This window comes from Notolepis coatsorum (genome assembly GCF_963971535.1).
Source record: "Notolepis coatsorum genome assembly, chromosome: 9".
Lineage (NCBI taxonomy): Eukaryota > Metazoa > Chordata > Actinopteri > Aulopiformes > Paralepididae > Notolepis > Notolepis coatsorum.
In genome coordinates, this window is record NC_140173.1 from 149,348,308 (window position 1) to 149,367,486 (window position 19,179).

A 19,179-nucleotide genomic window follows, 5' to 3' on the forward strand; every position below is an offset into this window, starting at 1 on the left:
ATTGCTGTGATGTACTTTTATAATTAAATAAATACATTTCATATACATTTGAAATTCATGGTTTGTTGTGTTCTTTATCAGTAGTTTATATAAATGTATTATGGCAATTCATGATGTATTTTTGTAAGTTTGGGTCCCCGGGGAAACACCAAATTTCTCTTTTGGGTCTCGAGCTGAAAAAGTTTGGGAACCTACTTATCAGACTGTAGAGACTTTATTATTCATGGCTGGGAAGATTCCATGTGACATAATAAAACACAACACTAGGTGGCGATGATGATCCGCCTGGTTGCAATTGACCATGAAATGGAAAACAATAGGAAGAAGAACTTGGGTCGTGGTGCCAAAGCCTCCGTGTCTCAGCGTGTGTGAATAAATGAATATAGTGTCAATAAGTAATGATAATTATGTCTGAGGTAATGGGAAATAATGTTTTCCGAGGAGACTGAGAGGCGGTAGGTGTTATCTGTGTATTAGCTAGGCGTGTATCGGAGAAGAAGCGGACATTTTGAAACAATGTTATCCCCACTAATGTTACTGACCCACGTGGCGACGACGCTGCTCTTTAGTTTTATAAACTGTATAAAACCTTGTATATCTTCCTGTACATTTGATATTTGACTGTATATTTTAGAAAGTAACTTGTTATATATACATATTTTAGAATGTATATCTTTGACTATTACTTTTGAGTTGACTAGCTAAATGTTTATCTGTGTGGACCGGTGCTGAATTTCCTTCGGATTAAAAGTGCTTCTATTCGTAAACGTTACGTTGCAATTCGAAACGGCCCTCGTGTAAATGTACAGTAAATGTCCTAACTCAATAATACCTGAGACCCTCTTCTTGGGACCAACTTAGTATGGTTTTGTCGATATTCCAATGGCAATGGTTTTGCTTGTACAGTTTCCCCACCCCACCTACAACCAACCAATGTACAGTTTCTACGTCAAATGTATATACTCTCTTCTCTGGACTCTTTTTGTATCACAAACTGTACTGTATTTGTAAATCTGGTATGTCATAAATGTATAGATGTACTGTCTATCTGTATGTCATGTGTGTCATGTTATGATGAATTGAAAATGGGGGACCCTGATGTAAACAAGACTAAAGTCTTTCTCTGGTCTGCATCCCCTTAACAATATTGTGTGTTGAGCTGTACTGTATTGTATCCATTCTGCAATCTGTTAATAAAGTTTTCAATCAATCACAGGATAAGACTGTTGCAGCGATGGCAAATGACAACCTGGACCTGCCCCCAGCCTTGGACCTGCCGCCAGCCCTGGCACCTTTGACCGTCTATGATGCCGAAGACGCCACCCATTCATTTATTACGGACCAGGTACGTTTCACTTTTCAGGGTCGAACGTTTCGTATGCACTCCTCTGCACACATTCGCGTTGCTTTGCACGTTACCCCTGCACATTTTGACAACCTAGGATGGCTTAGAGTAGACAACAGAGTAACAAGAATACCTTGAAGACTCTGGCAGGAGCACTCATTCAAGGATACTACGACTATGCTTGCACCTCATGGTACCAAAGCACCTCAAAGGCACTAAAAACAAGACTACAAACATCACAAAACAAACTGGTCAGACTACTGCTTGGCCTTACTCACAAAACCCACCTTACCCCTGCAAATTTTTGACAACCTAAGATGGCTTAGAGTAGACACTAGACAGAGTACAGCAACTTGCAATAGGCCTGGTCTACAAGATGCACTACACCACTGGGATACCCATGTACACGTCGAAATACTTCCCAAAGGTCGGTGAATTCCACGCCCACAACACCAGAGGGAGTTCCACAAATCATGTTCAACCCAGATTCGGCTTAAACAAGGGACTAAACACGTTTCGTAATTATGCAACAATAATGTGGATTAATTTGCAGGGGTAAGGCAGGGCTGTACGTTAACTTTTTTTGCACATAGCACTGGTGCTACAGAGGTTGATAGTTTTGTAGCACAGGCCAAAATCTTGTAGCACAAGTATAAAACGTGTTATATTTGTAACAGTCACAAATGTGCCTATTGTATTTGTGTTATTTAGTTGCAGTGCCATGTTTGGCTGTCATTTAGTATATCGCCATGTGTTATTATTACTATGATACTCATATGCTATTTTCAATTAATATCATAAACAACATAAGGAATATTAGCATAATTTTGAGTGGACTGAAGGAATGAGTCAGCGTTAATAGTTTTAAATGCAAATAATTTATTGAAACATAGAAGTGGGGTCGGTTGGGACACACACACACACACACACACACAATGGGGGACCCTGATGTAAACAAGACAAACGTCTTTCTCAGGTCTGCATCCCCTTAACAATTGTGTGTATTGAGCCATACTGTACTGTACCCATTCTGCAATCTGTTAAATAAAGTTCTCATTCATTCATTCACACACACTGTTTCAACTCACCACCCCCGCATCATATTGTAGTCTAGTCTGTCTTCAAATTTCCACTCCTCTCGAAACTTGTTTATTTGAATATCAACATTATCTGTCCATCCTCAGTTTACTATAATATACTCCTGTCCTGACTAGTGACTTCATCATCTTTCCAAACGCACGCACGCACGCACACACACACAGGGAAGGGGAGAGAGTGCCCCCCCATTTCCCTTTCCACACTGTGTCTGCTGGCTCTGCCTGTGATCAGGATTAGCTTGTTAGCTTGCTAACGTTGTAGTGATTGTAATGGTACATAAACGTTAATTTCGGGCGATGTGCGCATAAAGGAATGGCGACGGTGCAAAGCATGTAGATGCATTTGACCCGTTGCGAGAAGAAAAAAACACCACGGACTTATTTCGGGACGTGTAGGCGCACTGCTGTGTTAACGCAGCAACCGACCAACGCGCTGCTCTGCTTGCAGAAGGCGCACGGATAGGGCGGATATGACTCGTCGAGTTGTCACAAGAGTTTTTTCAAAATAAGATTATCATATGCACCTGAACGTTGCTAGCTTTCGGAGCCTAGCTGGAGCTGCGCGTGGGCAGAAATGAGACCCGCTACAGGATTTTCAAAATAAGAGTATCTATATGAACCGAATCCCTATCGCACCAGTGCTACTGAAGTAAATCCATCCATCGCACAGACCGCTGTTGCTGTAGCACGTGCGAGATATATGTCGCACTGTACAGGCCTGACCAACGCGCTGCTCTGCTTGCAGAAGCACGGATAGGGCGGATATGACTCGTCGAGTTGTCACGGAGTTTTTTCAAAATAAGTATCATATGCACCTGAACGTTGCTAGCTATCGGAGCCTAGTTATTATAGCTGGAGCTGCGCGTGGGCAGAAATGAGACCCGCTACAGGATTTTCAAAATAAGAGTATCTATATGAACAGAATCCCTATCGCACCAGTGCTAGTGAAGTAAATCCATTCATCGCACAGACCGCTGTTGCTGTAGCACGTGCGATATATATGTTGCACTGTACAGCCCTGGGGTAAGGTGGGTTTTGTGAGTAAGGCCAAGCAGTAGTCTGACCAGTTTGTTTTGTGATGTTTGTAGTCTTGTTTTTAGTGCCTTTGAGGTGCTTTGGTACCATGAGGTGCAAGCATAGTCGTAGTATCCTTGAATGAGTGCTCCTGTTAGAGTCTTCAAGGTATTCTTGTTTACCAGAGAGGAGATCCGGTACAAGAATCTTGTTCGTTGGTTGACTTTTTTTGATTACATTGGATGCCATTTTGTCACATGCAAGATTTACCTCTAGGAACCTAGGTATGTAATTTCATCTTTCCTTGTGACAATAATGTCCCCCACTGTAACAGAGAAACCGTTTGCCTTGCTGAGTTTGTTATTTGATCAAAAGATAATGGATTCTGTTTTACCCAGGTGTAATGATAGTAGGGGTGGTGGTATAAACGGTATACGGTATGAATTTGCGCTACGGTATGGATTTTGACTATACCTTGTAACCGGTAGAGCAGCTCTAAAATAGCAATGACGTGACATAACCACAGCCAGGGCTCCCCTAAAAATAGATATGTGCGAACTGGAAAATATTATTTAGGAGCAAGTTTCAAGTTCAAGTTTCTTTAATAGTTGTCATACAGAAGTACAGAATACTTTTATACAAAATGCTTCTTACTGTTACGCTCCAGAGACTGTGCAAGACAAGATAGTATGAAATAAAATAACATAGTAAAATTAGAAGTAAAAAAAATGAGGTCACAGTGTTCAGTTTAGACATATGTACAATGTTCGATGCAGAATAGACATAACTGAGTTACCATATAATATACAATACTGTGCAGTGTACTAATATACAATACTATATAGCACAGAGGCTTTGTGTAGTGGGCCTGTCAACGCGCAATTGTCATTTCATTATAGACGCAGAGCAGAGTGGACCTTCAATTCTAGAAGCAAACTAGCTCTTCCGCCCTGCGTTTGAAGGCTGTGTGACAACGCGCAGTTTCTATGTGTAATGTAAACTCTGTGACGAGTCTAATGGTCTAACATGCTTTGCATCCTCGCCATTCTGGAATGCCCACGTCGCGCTAAAACCTTATGTAATGTTAACTGTTGATGTAGACTCAGAAAGCTAACGTTAGCTCCACTCATAGCAGCCCCCTCCCTCTCTCACTCTCTCTCTCTCTCCATCCCTCCCTCTCTCTCTCTCTCTCTCTCTCTCTCTCTCTGCTAACAATCCTGATTCGATTCTTGAACCCATTTCATTAAAAAGGAAGATATTGATGGACATTAGCTATAGCAGGGGTGGCCAACCAGTCAGAGACTAAGAGTCACAAAAATTACTGTGGTACCACAAAGAGCCACACCATATACCAGCGTTTCTCAACCTTTTTTTTCAGTCACGGCACCCTTCATGTGTTTATAGGTCTCACCCTCTGGCCTCTGAAGTTGCTAATGTCTTTTTTATTTGGGCCTCACAGGGTTAACCTCTTAAGCCCGAGATATACAGTAAAAGTGTATATTTTCAGCATTACGTTTGTTTACCAATTATTTTAACTGTTATTAGTGAAATATAAGATTATAGAAATCTCAGGGCATTGAGTCGGAAACCGGCGCATATTGACAGGAGGAAGTGGCACAGCCAAAAGTGAGTAGTCTTTTGAAGGAAGAGACTCAGGGCTTTCAAATTTAGAAAAACTACCCTACCCAGCTCACACCAGCCCCTGTCAATCATCTGACTTCTGGATTTACTTTTTAATTTCTCTTATTTTTTGGGATTATCTCCCACAAACCTGAACGTTATTGCCATAAAACGGAACGCAGTTAGTTTCTCTACCTTCTGTGAACGTCTTGCAAAAAACGGTGTTGCAATATGATGAAAAATGGTGGAGAAATTTACATTATAAAAAAGATGGCAGAATTCAGTACTGTATCTACAAAACCTGTTTAATCATCTTCCCTTTATTCATTTACTTAGATTTTTCAGGTCTGGTCAATTTTAGCATGGTGTTATTCACAGTCAAAGATAATTTTTTTAATTTTTTTGATATTCTCCTTTGGTTCCTTACAATTTACTCAAGCCTACTAACAGACACACTATTTCTGACACTGATCCATATATGTCCCTAGATTCAGATACCAAGAACATGCAAATGGACCATTTAAAAAAAAATTGTAAATGTTTATTCTACGTCCTTATGGAATGAGTGACATATTTTTTTTTTTTTTTTTTTTTTAAATGGATGGAAGAGCCGCACATTGACGGGCAAAGAGCCGCATGCGGCTCGCGAGCCGCGGGTTGGCCACCCCTGAGCTATAGTATAGCTCAGCAGCTGTAACAGAATCATTTTATAATTTTTTATAATTTATGTTTTAAGTTAACGACAAAAAAAAGCCAGCGGTGGACCGACATAACAAACGCTGTCACTGTTTACTTGTGTAACTAACTAAGGACATGATTCCTTTTCAAACTGTCGATCAAAAGGGCTTTAAAGACATGGTCAAAACTTATAATTCTTTTTATTTAATTTTATTTATATTTTTTATGTTGTGGGACTTGTACAGCACTTTGTTCAACTTTGTCAGTGCTGTAAAGTTTAAACCTTTTTAAATCTTAGACAAACAAAACACTTTGCTTTCATGAAATATTGTAAGCTGTCATTTGAGGCTTTATAAAAGCAGCACAATGAACACAAATCTGTCAGTGCCGAGTCCGACCTCATCTTAAATAACAAACGGCATTGCTTGTTGTAGTTAACAAAGAGAGGCAGAGTTGATTTTGCAAAAAATAAATCATGTATATAAGTGTATATGATCGGTATACATTATGCTTCATCATGCGTGAAGGAAAGGGGGGGGGGGGGGTCGTTTATAATTCCTTGATCGTCAGTAACTGCTTTATTTAGTATGGGTTGATATATTGATCAGATGGTTTGCAGTGAAATGAATAAACAATCGGGCTGAAAATAACGTTACTGTCCTCTTACCGTTCGCCGATGAGATTGGAGGAAAAAGATCCCAATTATTTGACGCCGATCTCCTAGATCCATTTCCGGTTTGTATGGCGCAATAAACGCCGAAATCATATCGATTATTAAGTTTAGAAAGCGAATAGCGATCCAAATGCACTATAGTGTTTGTCTGGATCCACGTAACAAGATGTTACTGCCGGAGGGATTTCCTCGATGCACCACTTCCGGTTTTGGCGAGAGTGTAACTCGCCCGACCATCCACCAGGCGGCGGTATTGAGGCGTTGCAATTAGAGTTGTTCCGATACCAGTATCGGAAATGCCGCCGATACTGCCTAAAATGCTGGTATCGGTATCGGCCGATACACGTAAATTGTAGCCTCCGATCCCATGACGTAATTTATCTCCTGCGGAGAGTGAGGATTATAAAATGAAGGTGTTTTAAAGTGTGATGCTGTTTGTCATTTTAACAGCAGATACACTTTCTTAAATTCCATTGTCCTCGACAGTGCGGTGTGACGGGGAGCTCGGACGGGATGTGTTTTGCTGGTGTTATGATAGCATTAGCTGAAAAGCTAGCTAGTTGGAACAACATCCGCCCGTTACATCAAATCAGATGATTGCCTGTCCTTTCTCCAGGACCTGACACTGTCCGTGACCGTCTATCAACAATAATGCACCCACGGTGAATCGTATTTAAGTTGAGTAGCTACTGACTAGCGTTAGCTGACTAACGTTATCAAATGTCAATGCGGGAAGACGAGCTAGGTCAGCTAGCTTAGCTTGATAACGATACCGTGTCTAAAGTTGGTGCTATTCATAATCCAGCAATAATGTCTGCAGACCTGCAAGCAAAGTACAGCAAGTTCCAAAGGATAAGAGTCTGAGGCGGAGTCTCAAAAGAGAATGTTGAATATTTATTTTGCATAGAAAATCACAACATGAATGCTCTATCTGCTACTAGCTTACAGACTGAGTATATCTGCAGAGCCACTGGGTAGCGAGTGCAACACCGTCTAATGTCCGTGCGGATCATTGGAGTAGGGTATATCTGCAGTGCTGCAGCCCCATACTCATTGATTAATGATACAAATCTATACAATCACCTGTTGTTGAATAAATACCATTACTTTCTAGTTATTACAAAAAACAGTATATATAAAACGGTATCTGTAATAAAAAAAAAAAAGTATAATTTATAATATATATATTTTTTTATATATAATGTATGCACTGGTATTGGATAAGTATCGGTATCGGCCGATACCCAAAGCTTAGGTTTGGAATCGGATCGGAAAGGAAAAAATGGTATCGGAACTCGGGGTCCCGCTGCAGTCCGGAGGATGGCTGGATGAATTATGAATGCCATGGCGAAAAAATTAAATATTGATCCCAAAAACGGCGTAAGTTGTTCTTGACGTTCAACTCATGACGGGCAAAAAAACGGCGTAACTCGTTCTTGGCAACCAATGTTTTAACAAAGAAAGGCAGAGTTGATTTTTCAAAAGAAAAAATCATATATATATATTTTTATAATCGATTTTTATTTTCATATTTGAATCCCATGCCCATCGAACGAAGCTTTGAAGTATTTAAGACAGCCCTAGTAATAGCTGCCATACCAGTGTTTACCCCTTCAGAAGAATACAATTTTTTTTTAAAGATAAATGAATATACCGTGATATATACCGTTACCGTCTATGCTTCAAATTATACCGTGATATACATTTTAGACCATACCGTCCAGCCCTAAATGATGGTTTGTTTTTGTTATCAGCGAGCCAGGTGCAGATTCTACCGAGTTCCGAGCTGAGGGCTTTTTCAACTTGTCAGAGACCAGCAGGGCTGAGTCGTCTGTGAACAGGAACAAGTTGCAGTCACAAGCTGATGACATGTCATTTGCATAAATTACGAACAGTAAAGGTCCTAGTATGCTTCCTTGTGGAACACCACAGCTCACTGGGGGGTGAGGGGGGGGGGGGGTAGTGTACCCTTCACCTCCACCACCTGTTCTCTCCCCTCAAGGTAGGATTGCATCCAGCACACTGAACTATCAAAACCAATTGCTTTTAGCTTATCAATCAGAATGGAGTGATTGACAGTGTCGAAAGCCTTTTGTAGGTCCAGCATGATCATGCCGCAGTATTTGCCCGCGTCCACCTCGCGTTTGATGTGGTCGTTCAAATAGAGAAGGCATGTGTCAGTGGAATGGGATGTTCTGAAGCCAGATTGGAATTTGTAGATGAGCTTTTTTTCCGCCAGGTACTTTTCGACCTGTTCGTAGACAATTTTTTCCATGATTTTCGAGATGGAGGTAAGAATAGAAACAGGGCGGTAGTTGCCTGGGTCTAATTTGCTGCCTTTTTTGTGCAGGAGGGTCACTCTCGCAATTTTGAAATCTTTGGGTACGTGTCCCTGTTTTATGGAGAGGTTTATTATGTGTGTGATGACTGGGGTGATGGCGGCTGCTGAGTCTCTGAGGAATTTGGAGGGGATGTTGTCATGGCCAGTGGCCTTGTTAGGTTGGAGGGCACTCAGTTTTTTGAACACCTCATCTGTTACCATTTCTAGTTTGAAGTAGTCTTTGCGAACCCCTAGATTTTTGTAGTAGGCTAGGATGTGTTCTACTCCAAAATTCCCAGAGTGGGAGGGTAGTTTATTAACCAGTGTTGTGGCTATGTTCAATCAGAGGTTGGTAATTTTTTCTTGGGTAATGGAAATTCTTGTGTGCAAAATGGTCAGTGTTGCTTTTTGCTTCAGCCTCAGGCGAATATAACACATGCAATGGTCTTATACTTTCATTTTATGTTTAATTCACATCAGCCTGCTAATTTCAACATGTCAAACAATTTAGCTTTTGGCAGTTATTCATTGAATTGTTTATTGAAAACCTTTATTTATCCCCGAGGGGAGATTCAGATGTCCTTTACAGCATAACTGCAATTTAAAAACAGTTACCGGTAATACATAACATACACTTATTAGTATGTGTTAAAAACAAGATGGACAAATACATAGGGATAGAAATAGATAAAATGGAGCTAAAAGTGGTAAAGAAAAAGAAACCAGTACAATCATGATGTTAAATAATTAAATTAATTGGTTACAGTCCACAACCCAGCTTCTCCAGTCCACGGCAGTTGGCCCGTCCTGGCCCTGCCTGGTTGTGGAGCCTGAAGCGCTTTGTGGTATGTTTTTATCCACTTTTTCTCCCATCCCAATTTCGTGTCGTCCAATTCAACCCTCCCCTGTCTCGAACGCTGTTTCTTGCCTCCCACAAGCCGGCTGCAATGTGGACGAAGTCATACATTGCACTAGGCCTGCCACGATAACACATTTAGCTGGGCGATTAATTGCCCCCGAAAATATCGCGATAAGCGATATTATTGCGACCGGTTAGAGAATTTTTTTTGAGAAATTTATTTCCCAAAACTTTTATTTTGAAGCCCACCGCTCTGTCTTTTCCGGTTTTAGACTTTTATTTTGAAGCCCACCGACCGGACCGGAAGTATTGTTGCGATTATCCTAAGCAGAACATATGAGCCGACAACATGTCTCGTCCGGTTGTTTTTGAGCTAATAACAAATGTTGAGATTGTTGGTGAACAACTAACTTTAGGTTAGTTTTAACGTTAGCTACTAACGTTAGATGCAGCTACTACAGGCAATCAACGATGAGGAGGAAGCGTCAAAGCAGTATATAATAGAATAGCTGTGGTGCGTAGGCACTGCAGCACGACTCGAAACTACCGGAGTGTTATAATAAATTAATTCATGTTTAACTTGTCCCCGTGTCCAGTCCTTTGACCAGCCCCACCCGTTCATTGTAAACAATGATGCATGTAATTGTATTAACGTTATTCTGTGTTGTACTTGTAGCTATGCTATACGTTGTATTTCGTTTGTTAGCTAATGTTGTTAGCATGGAATGAGAATCAAAGCTCTATCTTTCATCTTTATTTAGCAGTCCAGTTTCTCCGGGCAGTAGCGAGTAACTACTTGGGTCTAAAAATAGCTAACGTTACACTACAAATAATGCTACTTGGTTAAAAGGAGCCACACTATTGAGAAATGTAGTTAAGCTGTGGCGTTGCCCCACGGGGCTCCCGTGCTGTACTCTAGTAACGTCAGCGACCCGCCTCCCAACACGGACAGTGACTGACAAGCGGCACTGGTTCCGCCTCATTAAAACAAACGCGCAAATAGCAATTAATCGCGCCCGTCAAAATCATTGCATTCATTTTAATTATCGCAGCAATTAATCGATTTATTGCTTATCGCGGCAGGCCTACATTGCACGAGTCCCCTCCGATACTCGAGGTAGCAGCCGTCGCATATTTTCACCTGCGCAGCGCGGTCTTTCAGGGGTCTGCGCTTTGGAGGGGCACCGCCCCCGTCGCTTCTTGATTCTACTGCGCAGGCGCACCAACCGAATGAAGGAATGAATAAACTTTATTTAACAGATTGCAGAATGGGTACAATACAGTCGGCTCAATACACACAATTGTTAAGGGGATGCAGACCTGAGAAAGACGTTTGTCTTGTTTCCATCAGGGTCCCCCATTTTCAATTCATATAGACATTTATGACATGCACAACATGCATGACATTTATGGCATAGGGACATATAGGTATTTAGTACTGATACATTTGTGACATAAACGGTATTCCAATATACAGTACTGTTACCCCTAGATCCTGACAGAGTATATACATATGATGGGGAGGGGACTGTACATTAGGGGGGGGTGGGTGGGTGGGAGAGAAATATACATACGACGGGGAGGGAATATATATATGCGGTGGGGAGGAGACTGTCTATTAGGAGGTGGTGGGGGTTTTGGGCATTTACGGTGGCCAGTTTCGAATTGCAGCCTCCCGTAGGTGCTCTTTAAGAGCGGTTTTGAATGTGGGCAGGGATTCACATTCCTTTACAGCGTTGGGTAGGGCGTTCCACATTGTTGTGGCATAATTGCGAAACGTGTTTAGTCCCTTGTTTGAGCCGAATCTGGGTTTAACATGATTTGTTGAGCTTCCTCTGGTGTAGTGGTTGTGGTATTCACTGACCTTTGGGAAGTATTTTGACATGTACATCCCGGTCGTATAGTGTATCTTGTAGACCAGGCCAGGGCTGTACGTTAACTTTTTTTGCACATAGCACTGGTGCTACAGAGGTTGATAGTTTTGTAGCACAGGCCAAAATCTTGTAGCACGAGTATAAAACGTCTCTAAAATCTCAAACAACCACAAGTAGTGCAGTTCATTACTTAAATAGTTATGTGACTGGCAAGGGACATGAATCTTGCATACAGGGCACACAAAATCCAAACTTTAACAAGAAATGCTTTTCAGACAAATTCTTTCTTTATTTGCCCATAATCTGTAAAACAAAAAAACAAGGACATAACCATATAACTGATATAACAGAAGCAGTCTGAGACCAGGCAGCGCTGGTGTGGATTACAGGGAAAGCTAGAAACCAACCTAGAAACAACTAGAAACCAACATAACAAATAGATATAATACATACAAACACCTGTGTACATATTTGTGGAACCAAATAAATAAATCTATTATAATTATTCGTGTGTGTGTGTGTGTGTCACAGTTCCAGCATGTCTGCTGGCCACTTTTTCAGATTTGGCCTCCTGGCCCTCTTGGAAGACGCCAACCATTTTGCTGCTACATTAGGCTTGTTCAAGATGGGATAGGCGGACGCAGATCTGCGCAGGTTTTACTACGGCCTCGCCAAGCGTGTTGCATGACGGTTAGAATGTTGTCCGATTTGCTCTGAAAACCTGACTAGGCGAGGCGCGGAACTCCCGCGGGAGCGAGCCACGCACAGCCTTCAGAGCGAGGCTCCACAGTACCTCTCAGCCGGCTGCTCCCGGCTGGGAAGCGACTTGCTACGGTCGCGCAAAGCGCCTATTGGCTCAGAAAAGTTGTCAGTCACCAGCCATGTGACAGCCAGGGAGTTATGAGACGTTTGATTGATTGAAGACTTTATTATGTTATGCGTTATCAACTTATCATCATATCATCATGATAAACTTCAAGCTGTCAGACACACACACACACACACACACACACACACACACATACAGCAGTGTGTTGTGTGTGCGTGCGGCCAGGAGCGCGCAACAAGATGGTATACATTATGGTATATGAATAGTATATTCCACTGTAGCAGTATATGGTGTGCTGTACATTTGAATCTGATCTAATTTTGCACACGGCCATCGCATTATAATGAGCTGGACAGGTGTGTAATGTGTGTGTGGTGACGTGAAAGCGTATCTGCCGCGTGAGACTAGGCGAGGGGCTCTCGTGAAATCGGCAGTGTCCGCCCTCTTAACTCCTCCCCCGGCTTCACTCGGCTACTCTCGTCTACTAGTCCAGGGGTTCCCAAACTTTTCAGGCCGGGGCCCAGAAAATAAGGCGTCAGAGAGCCGCGGCCCAATGCACATCGTCAGGCTTTTTTTTTTTTTTTTTTTTTTTTGTCAGGCGACCGATTTTTTAAGCCAAATATCACTTCAATCCTATTAAGTTAGTTCAAGTTAGTTATTCATTTATATGTGCTATTTATGAGAGGGCTAACTTGTTGCAAAATAATAATGATAATAATAATAGCCTCATTAAAATACTATTGTTGCTTCGGTTGTTTTCAACGTTTATGTGCATAATCTGTTATTTAGTTTGAAATGTTCGTTGAAATAAGTAGATTTTTCGTTTTTGTTTATTTATTAAGTTAATATAAAACCATATAGTCACATTTTAGAATACAATAGAATAGAATTTTAGAATACAACTAGAAACACTGTCCTGGCCTGCTTCTAAGTTCAGTGACCTGACAAAAAAAATTTAAATAATTTTTTTTAATTTTTTTTTTTTAATTTTTTTTAATCATCTCGCGGCCCATCCGTGGCTGCTCGCGGCCCACCTTTGGGTCGCGACCCCGACTTTGGGAACCACTGTACTAGTCGAGGCAAACCGAAATCCATCTTGAACAAGCCTATAGCTAGGGTTGAATAGCTCCAATGGACAGCCTTCCGTGCTGATGCGGATCAAGTCTTCAGCAGTGGAGACATGGAGGCTGCTGCGGGTACTGTTCTTAATCCGGTTTTGGGCTGAAAATCCACGCTCACACTGAGCGGAGGAGATCGGCATCACAAGCAGTATTTCAGCCAAGTGCAGGAAGTTCTGAAATAAAAAATAAAAAGGAGTAAATCTCAATTAATTTATTCTGTAGAGTACACATGACTTTGTAAATTCTGAAGAATATTAAATATTACAAACCTTAAAGTCTGAACGATATGGCTCCTTGGTGAGCAGTGTCTGCCACAGCCCTAGGTATGACTTGTCTGCAAAAGTTGTACTGATGAGAGTCTTCAGCTGCTGCCATTCCTAAAGGACCTGCTCCGACTGGCATCCACCACTAGGTGTCAATAGAGATACAGGGAGAGAGATTAGGGGAGAAATAAGGTGTAGAAACATTTAGACATATACGAAATGTGTGAAACTTAAAACATTGAACATGTTATAGATTAATTCAAATAAATATTGGTCATACCTCTTACTAAAATGAGAATTTGCAATATTGGCCTATCTACTCACTTTCTGAGAAGTTCTGCAAAGTGTTGGAGAAGAGACTGAACCTCTGCCCTGCCGTAGTCCAGTAGTGCAGCTCGACTCTCTGGCCATGCGTCATGGTTACATTTTGAAGCAGTCGACTACACCTTCCCCTGACTGACTCATCACGCAGCTGAAGCGTGATCTGATCTCCTCGACTGCCATGTCAACAGCTGCTGCCACATGCAGATTACTGAAAACACCGGCATCCGTCAAGGAAACTTGCCCTTTCAGCTCCATGCCCTGAAAAGCATGTTAATGTTAAAATTGAAATACCAATAACAACTGAAAAGATTATTTTCTAAATATGTTCTTGTATTTGCTATTGTATCACACCTGAAAGGTAACACTCTCTCCCTCAGACTGACTGCTCAGAAACCTCTCCAACATCCCTCCTGGCTTGTGCCTCAACTTCATCCCTTCCAGTTCAGACACTGTTCTCTTTAGCTCAGCAGAAGCCTTTGGTAGGATCAAGTCGTTTGCCTGAAGGATCCGGCTGAGGCTCCTTAGTTCTGCAAACACGTCAGCCATGAAGTGGCTGAAGGCGCAGAACTCTGCACGTTCCATCTCACACTTGACCTAAAAAATAATTTCAGAGATTGCAGAAAATTACATTATTTCTAGAAACAACATGGTTAAGAAAAGATTCAGCAACCCGAAGCAAGCATTTATTTTGAAATATATTACCTTCTTAGCCCTTCCTTTCACCTCAGCAGAGGGAGAGGATGCAGCCAGGTGGGTCATGTGCTGCAGGGTTGCAGCATATTGGCCGCTGTCCTGTTCATCCTGTCCTGGTTTGAGAAGTGCATGCAATGCAGCTCAATATGAGGAAGCCAGCGTGTGCCTTTGACGCTGGAAGGGTTACTGATATTGACTCCCAGCATGTTGCCCACTGCCTGCAGCTCCCTCTGAGATGTTGGGCTATAGTGGTATGTTTTCCACAGCAGGTGGAGGAGGTCATAGAGTTTAGCTACCATTGGCTCCTTTTTTTGGACAGTCAGCAGCATGGCCAATTCCAATCTAAATGAATGGCAGTGTAAAAGTAGGTTTGATTAAAAAAACAAGTGGTGTGGCGCTTCAAAGTCTGAATGTTTCTATAATACAATTTACCATGTAGTCTTTAGCCTAATTAGAGAGGAAAAATATTACTGTTCTGATGAGGATGATTTAACAAGAATCAATCATGAAATTATACCAATTCTTGATTTTATGTACAGTTGGATCACATTCAATGTATCAAATGTACCTGTGAGGCATGCAGTGCCACGGAATGACATGCTCCCCGACCTCTTCTTTGAGCAGGGCAATGACACCTCCACGATGTCCCATATTCACCGCAGCTCCATCTGCTCCGAAGCCAACGAGCTTTTTCATCCATCCGGTCTCCTGTCCCAGCTGCTCAAAAGCAGTCTTGGTGGCTTGTAGTGTTCCTTGAATGAGATCCATGCACGCACACGCACACGCACACACACACACACACACACACTTAATCAGAAATACAAGGAACTCTGCATGAATGAAAAGTGCTTTATAAATAAAATGAATTATTATTACCTTATTTGCATATTGTCTCGTTATTAGATAGATAATTAATACTTTATTGATCCCGGAGGGGAATTTAAGTAGCCAGTATTTAAGTATTGAAAAACGTCATAATAGTGTCTACTCACCTAATGCATGGGCATGCTCTAGCTCCTGTTGGCCGATCAGTTTGTTCACTGGTTTTCCATTTTTGATAATCCGAATGTAGACCATCTCGCATTCTTTGTTTGAAGCGTCAGTGTCCCCATCAATCATCACGGACAGGTAGCGGCTTCCTCCAATTTCATCCACCAGGTCCGACTTCATTTCATTTGCTATTGTCTCGACCATCTCTCCACATCGGACGTGGTTGTCATACGATGGAGTTATATCGGCTCCGTTCTTTTTACTAGAGTTCCGATACCGATACCAGTATCGGAAATGCCGCCGATACTGCCTAAAATGCTGGTATCGGTATCGGCGAGTACACGTAAATTCTAGCCTCCGATCCCATGATGTAATTTATCTCCTGCCGAGTCCTGCGGAGAGTGAGGATTATAAAATGAACATGTTTTAAAGTGTGATGCTGTGTCATTTTAACAGCAGATACACTTTCTTAAATTCCATTGTCCCCGACAGTGCGGTGTGACGGGGAGCTCGGACGGGATGTGTTTTGCTGGTGTTATGATAGCATTAGCTGGAAAGATAGCTAGTTGGAACAACATCCGCTTTAACGTTACATCAAATCAGATGATCGCCTGTCCTTTCTCCAGGACCTAACACTGTCCGTGACCGTCTATCAACAATAATGCACCCACGGTGAATTGTATTTAAGTTAAGTAGCTACTGACTAGCGTTAGCTGACTATTACTAACGTTATCAAATGTCAATGCGGGAAGACGAGCTAGGTCAGTTAGCTTAGCTTGATAACGTTACCGTGTCTAAAGTTGGTGCTATTTATAATCCAGCAATAATGGCTGCAGACCTGCAAGCAAAGTACAGCAAGTGCCAAAGAATAAGAGTCTGAGGCGGAGTTTCAAAAGAGAATGTTGAATATTTATTTTGAATCAAAAATCACAACATGAACGTTCTATCTGCCACTAGCTTACAGACTGAATAGGGTATATCTGCAGAGCCACGGAGTAGCGAGTGCAACACCGTTTAATGTCCGTGTGGATCATTGGAGTAGGGTATATCTGCAGTGCTGCAGCCCATACTCATTGATTAATGATACTAATACAAATCTATACAATCACCTGTTGTTGAATAAATACCATTACTTTCCAGTTATTACTAAAAACAGTATCTGTAAAAAAAAAAAAAAAAAAATTTATATAATTTTTTATTTTTTTTTGTATGCACTGGTATCGGATAAATATCGGTATCGGCCGATACCCAAAGCTTAGGTATCGGAATCGGATCGGAAAGGGAAAAATGGTATCGGAACATCTCTACTTTTTACACAGTAAAATTAGTGGCTTAAATTTTGTGAACGGTATTTCTTCCTTGGCGATGCAATATGCCACATTCAGCTTCACCTCGCGCAGATCAGCATCATCCGCTCTGGTTGCCTGTTTAGTCAGTGAGTGCAATAGGGTCCCGGCCCGCTCGGGGTTGTGTTTAGAGTTGAATGCATCCCGGGCAAGAATGTGTCGATGGGACGTATTATGCTTGCTAACATTATCCCTTTTTAGGATATTGTTACCCACGACATATGGATTTTCTGATCTAATCTTTTCGGGAGCCTCTCGGCACCAGTGACGGAACAATAGCTGCTCTTCCTCGTTAAAAATTAGCCACGGAAAGTAATTTTTCCACTCCGCGTTATATCTGTAAACCTTAATCTTCTCCTTCTCCTGTCTCGTTTCTATTAACGGTGGTCCCTCTCGGGCTCGTTTGGGGTTTTGTACTTCTTTTGGATTTAAAACCTTAAAAAAGCGCTTCATCTCGTCAGAAACTGTCTCTGTCACTGTACATTGAGCTCGCACCTGGCTGCTGGCTCGCGGGGATATTGTTCGCTAGGGATTATGGGATTTGGTGTTTTGATATGGACTCTACGCGAGACGGGACATTGTTTTTAATCGCACGAGACTACAAATACCAAGTGGATAGCGTGGCGCTGTGGTCCATTTATATACGTCACACTTTTTTTTTTTTTTTTTTGCTTGTCCACGGGCCATCGCACCCGTGCTAGTGAAGTCAATTCATTCATCGCACAGACTGACGTCAGTGTCGCACGTGCGACATATATCTCGCACCGTACAGCCCTGGACCAGGCCCATTGCAAGTTGCTGTACTCTGTCGTCTACTCTAAGCCATCCTAGGTTGTCAAAGTGGGCAGGGGTGAGGTGGGTTCTGGGGTTCAGGTCAAGTAGTAGTCTGACCAGTTTGTAGGAGTCGCTGTCCACAACGTCCGATCCCCACCCCTCAGTTTTCCCTCCCCCTAATACTGCCAATTGTATTAGTACGGACGACCAGCCAAACTGAAAACAATGTGGAGAGCTGGGCTCGAACCCAGCATCTCCAGCATTGGTGGTGAGTGCCTTGCCCACTGCACCACCTAGCCGCCCAAAAGACTATTGTGTAGTCTGATCCCGGCATAAAATACTATCACTGATGTCATTACACATTAACAATTTAATGCTCTCTTTCTTTACCTGCAATTCGAAACTGGCCCCCGTAAATGTCCAAACCCCCCCTCACACCCACCCACCCCCTCCCAATGTACGGTTTCCTCCGCCTCGTATGTATATATTTTCTGTTAGGATCTCTGTTTAACAGTACTGTATATTTGCATATCTTGTATGTCACAAATGTAACAGTACTGCATACCTGTATGTCATGTTTGTCATAAATGTCATGATATCTATGTTTCGTATGTCATTATGAATTGAAAATGGGGGACCCTGATGTAAACAAGACGAAAGTCTTTCTCTGGTCTGCATCCCCTTAACAATTGTGTGTATTGAGCCGTACTGTACCATTCTGCAATCTGTTAATAAAGTTTTCAATCAAACCTCACACACACACACTCTTTTCTTTCCTTCCCTCTCTCTCTCTCTCCCTCTCCCCTCTCCCTCTCTCTCTCTCTCTCTCTCTCTCTCTCTCTCTCTCTCTCTCTCTCTCTCTCTCCTCTCTCCCCTCTCTCCTCTCTCTCCCTCTCTCTCTCTCTCTCTCTCTCTCTCTCTCTCTCTCTCCTTGTAGAAGGACGTTGAAGATATCAGGCGGTACTTCACTGTGACTGAGTGGACCGGCCTCTGTACAGCGGAGAAGCAACGCTACCATCAAGTGAAGGAGAACCACCTGTTTCTTAGATCCCTAGGTATTAATAGTTGTTATAGTAACAATATTATTATAGAATGAATGATCTTTATTGTCATTGTTACAGTGTTACAACGACATTTTAAATGCAGCCCTAGGTGCTAGCCGTCACACAGTCCTAGACAGAGGTGCGTTCCTCATATCAACTCTGATACGCTAATTAGGGCTGCACGATTTTGGGAAATAATCTAATTGCGATTTTTCTGACAGATATTGCGATTACATTTGCGATTATAATTTTTTTTTAAGCAGCCCCACAGAGGTTTATTGTAAAATGCGGCTTGCATCTGGCCTACGCGGTGGGT

General features: G+C 42.1%; 1 protein-coding gene across 2 annotated transcripts in view; it reads left to right on the top strand.

Annotated features, from left to right (window-relative positions):
* The first annotated feature begins 1,221 nt into the window (after nt 1–1,221).
* LOC311234371 (histone-lysine N-methyltransferase PRDM7-like) overlaps nt 1,222–19,179 on the top strand; it is a 35,781-nt gene continuing 17,823 nt past the window's right edge. For both annotated transcript variants that reach the window (XM_084321528.1, XM_084321529.1), the window contains exons 1-2: nt 1,222–1,345; nt 18,758–18,875. In XM_084321528.1, the coding sequence (XP_084177654.1) occupies nt 1,235–1,345; nt 18,758–18,875 (229 nt within the window). In that variant the 5' untranslated portion in view covers nt 1,222–1,234. The remainder of the gene's footprint in view (nt 1,346–18,757; nt 18,876–19,179) is intronic.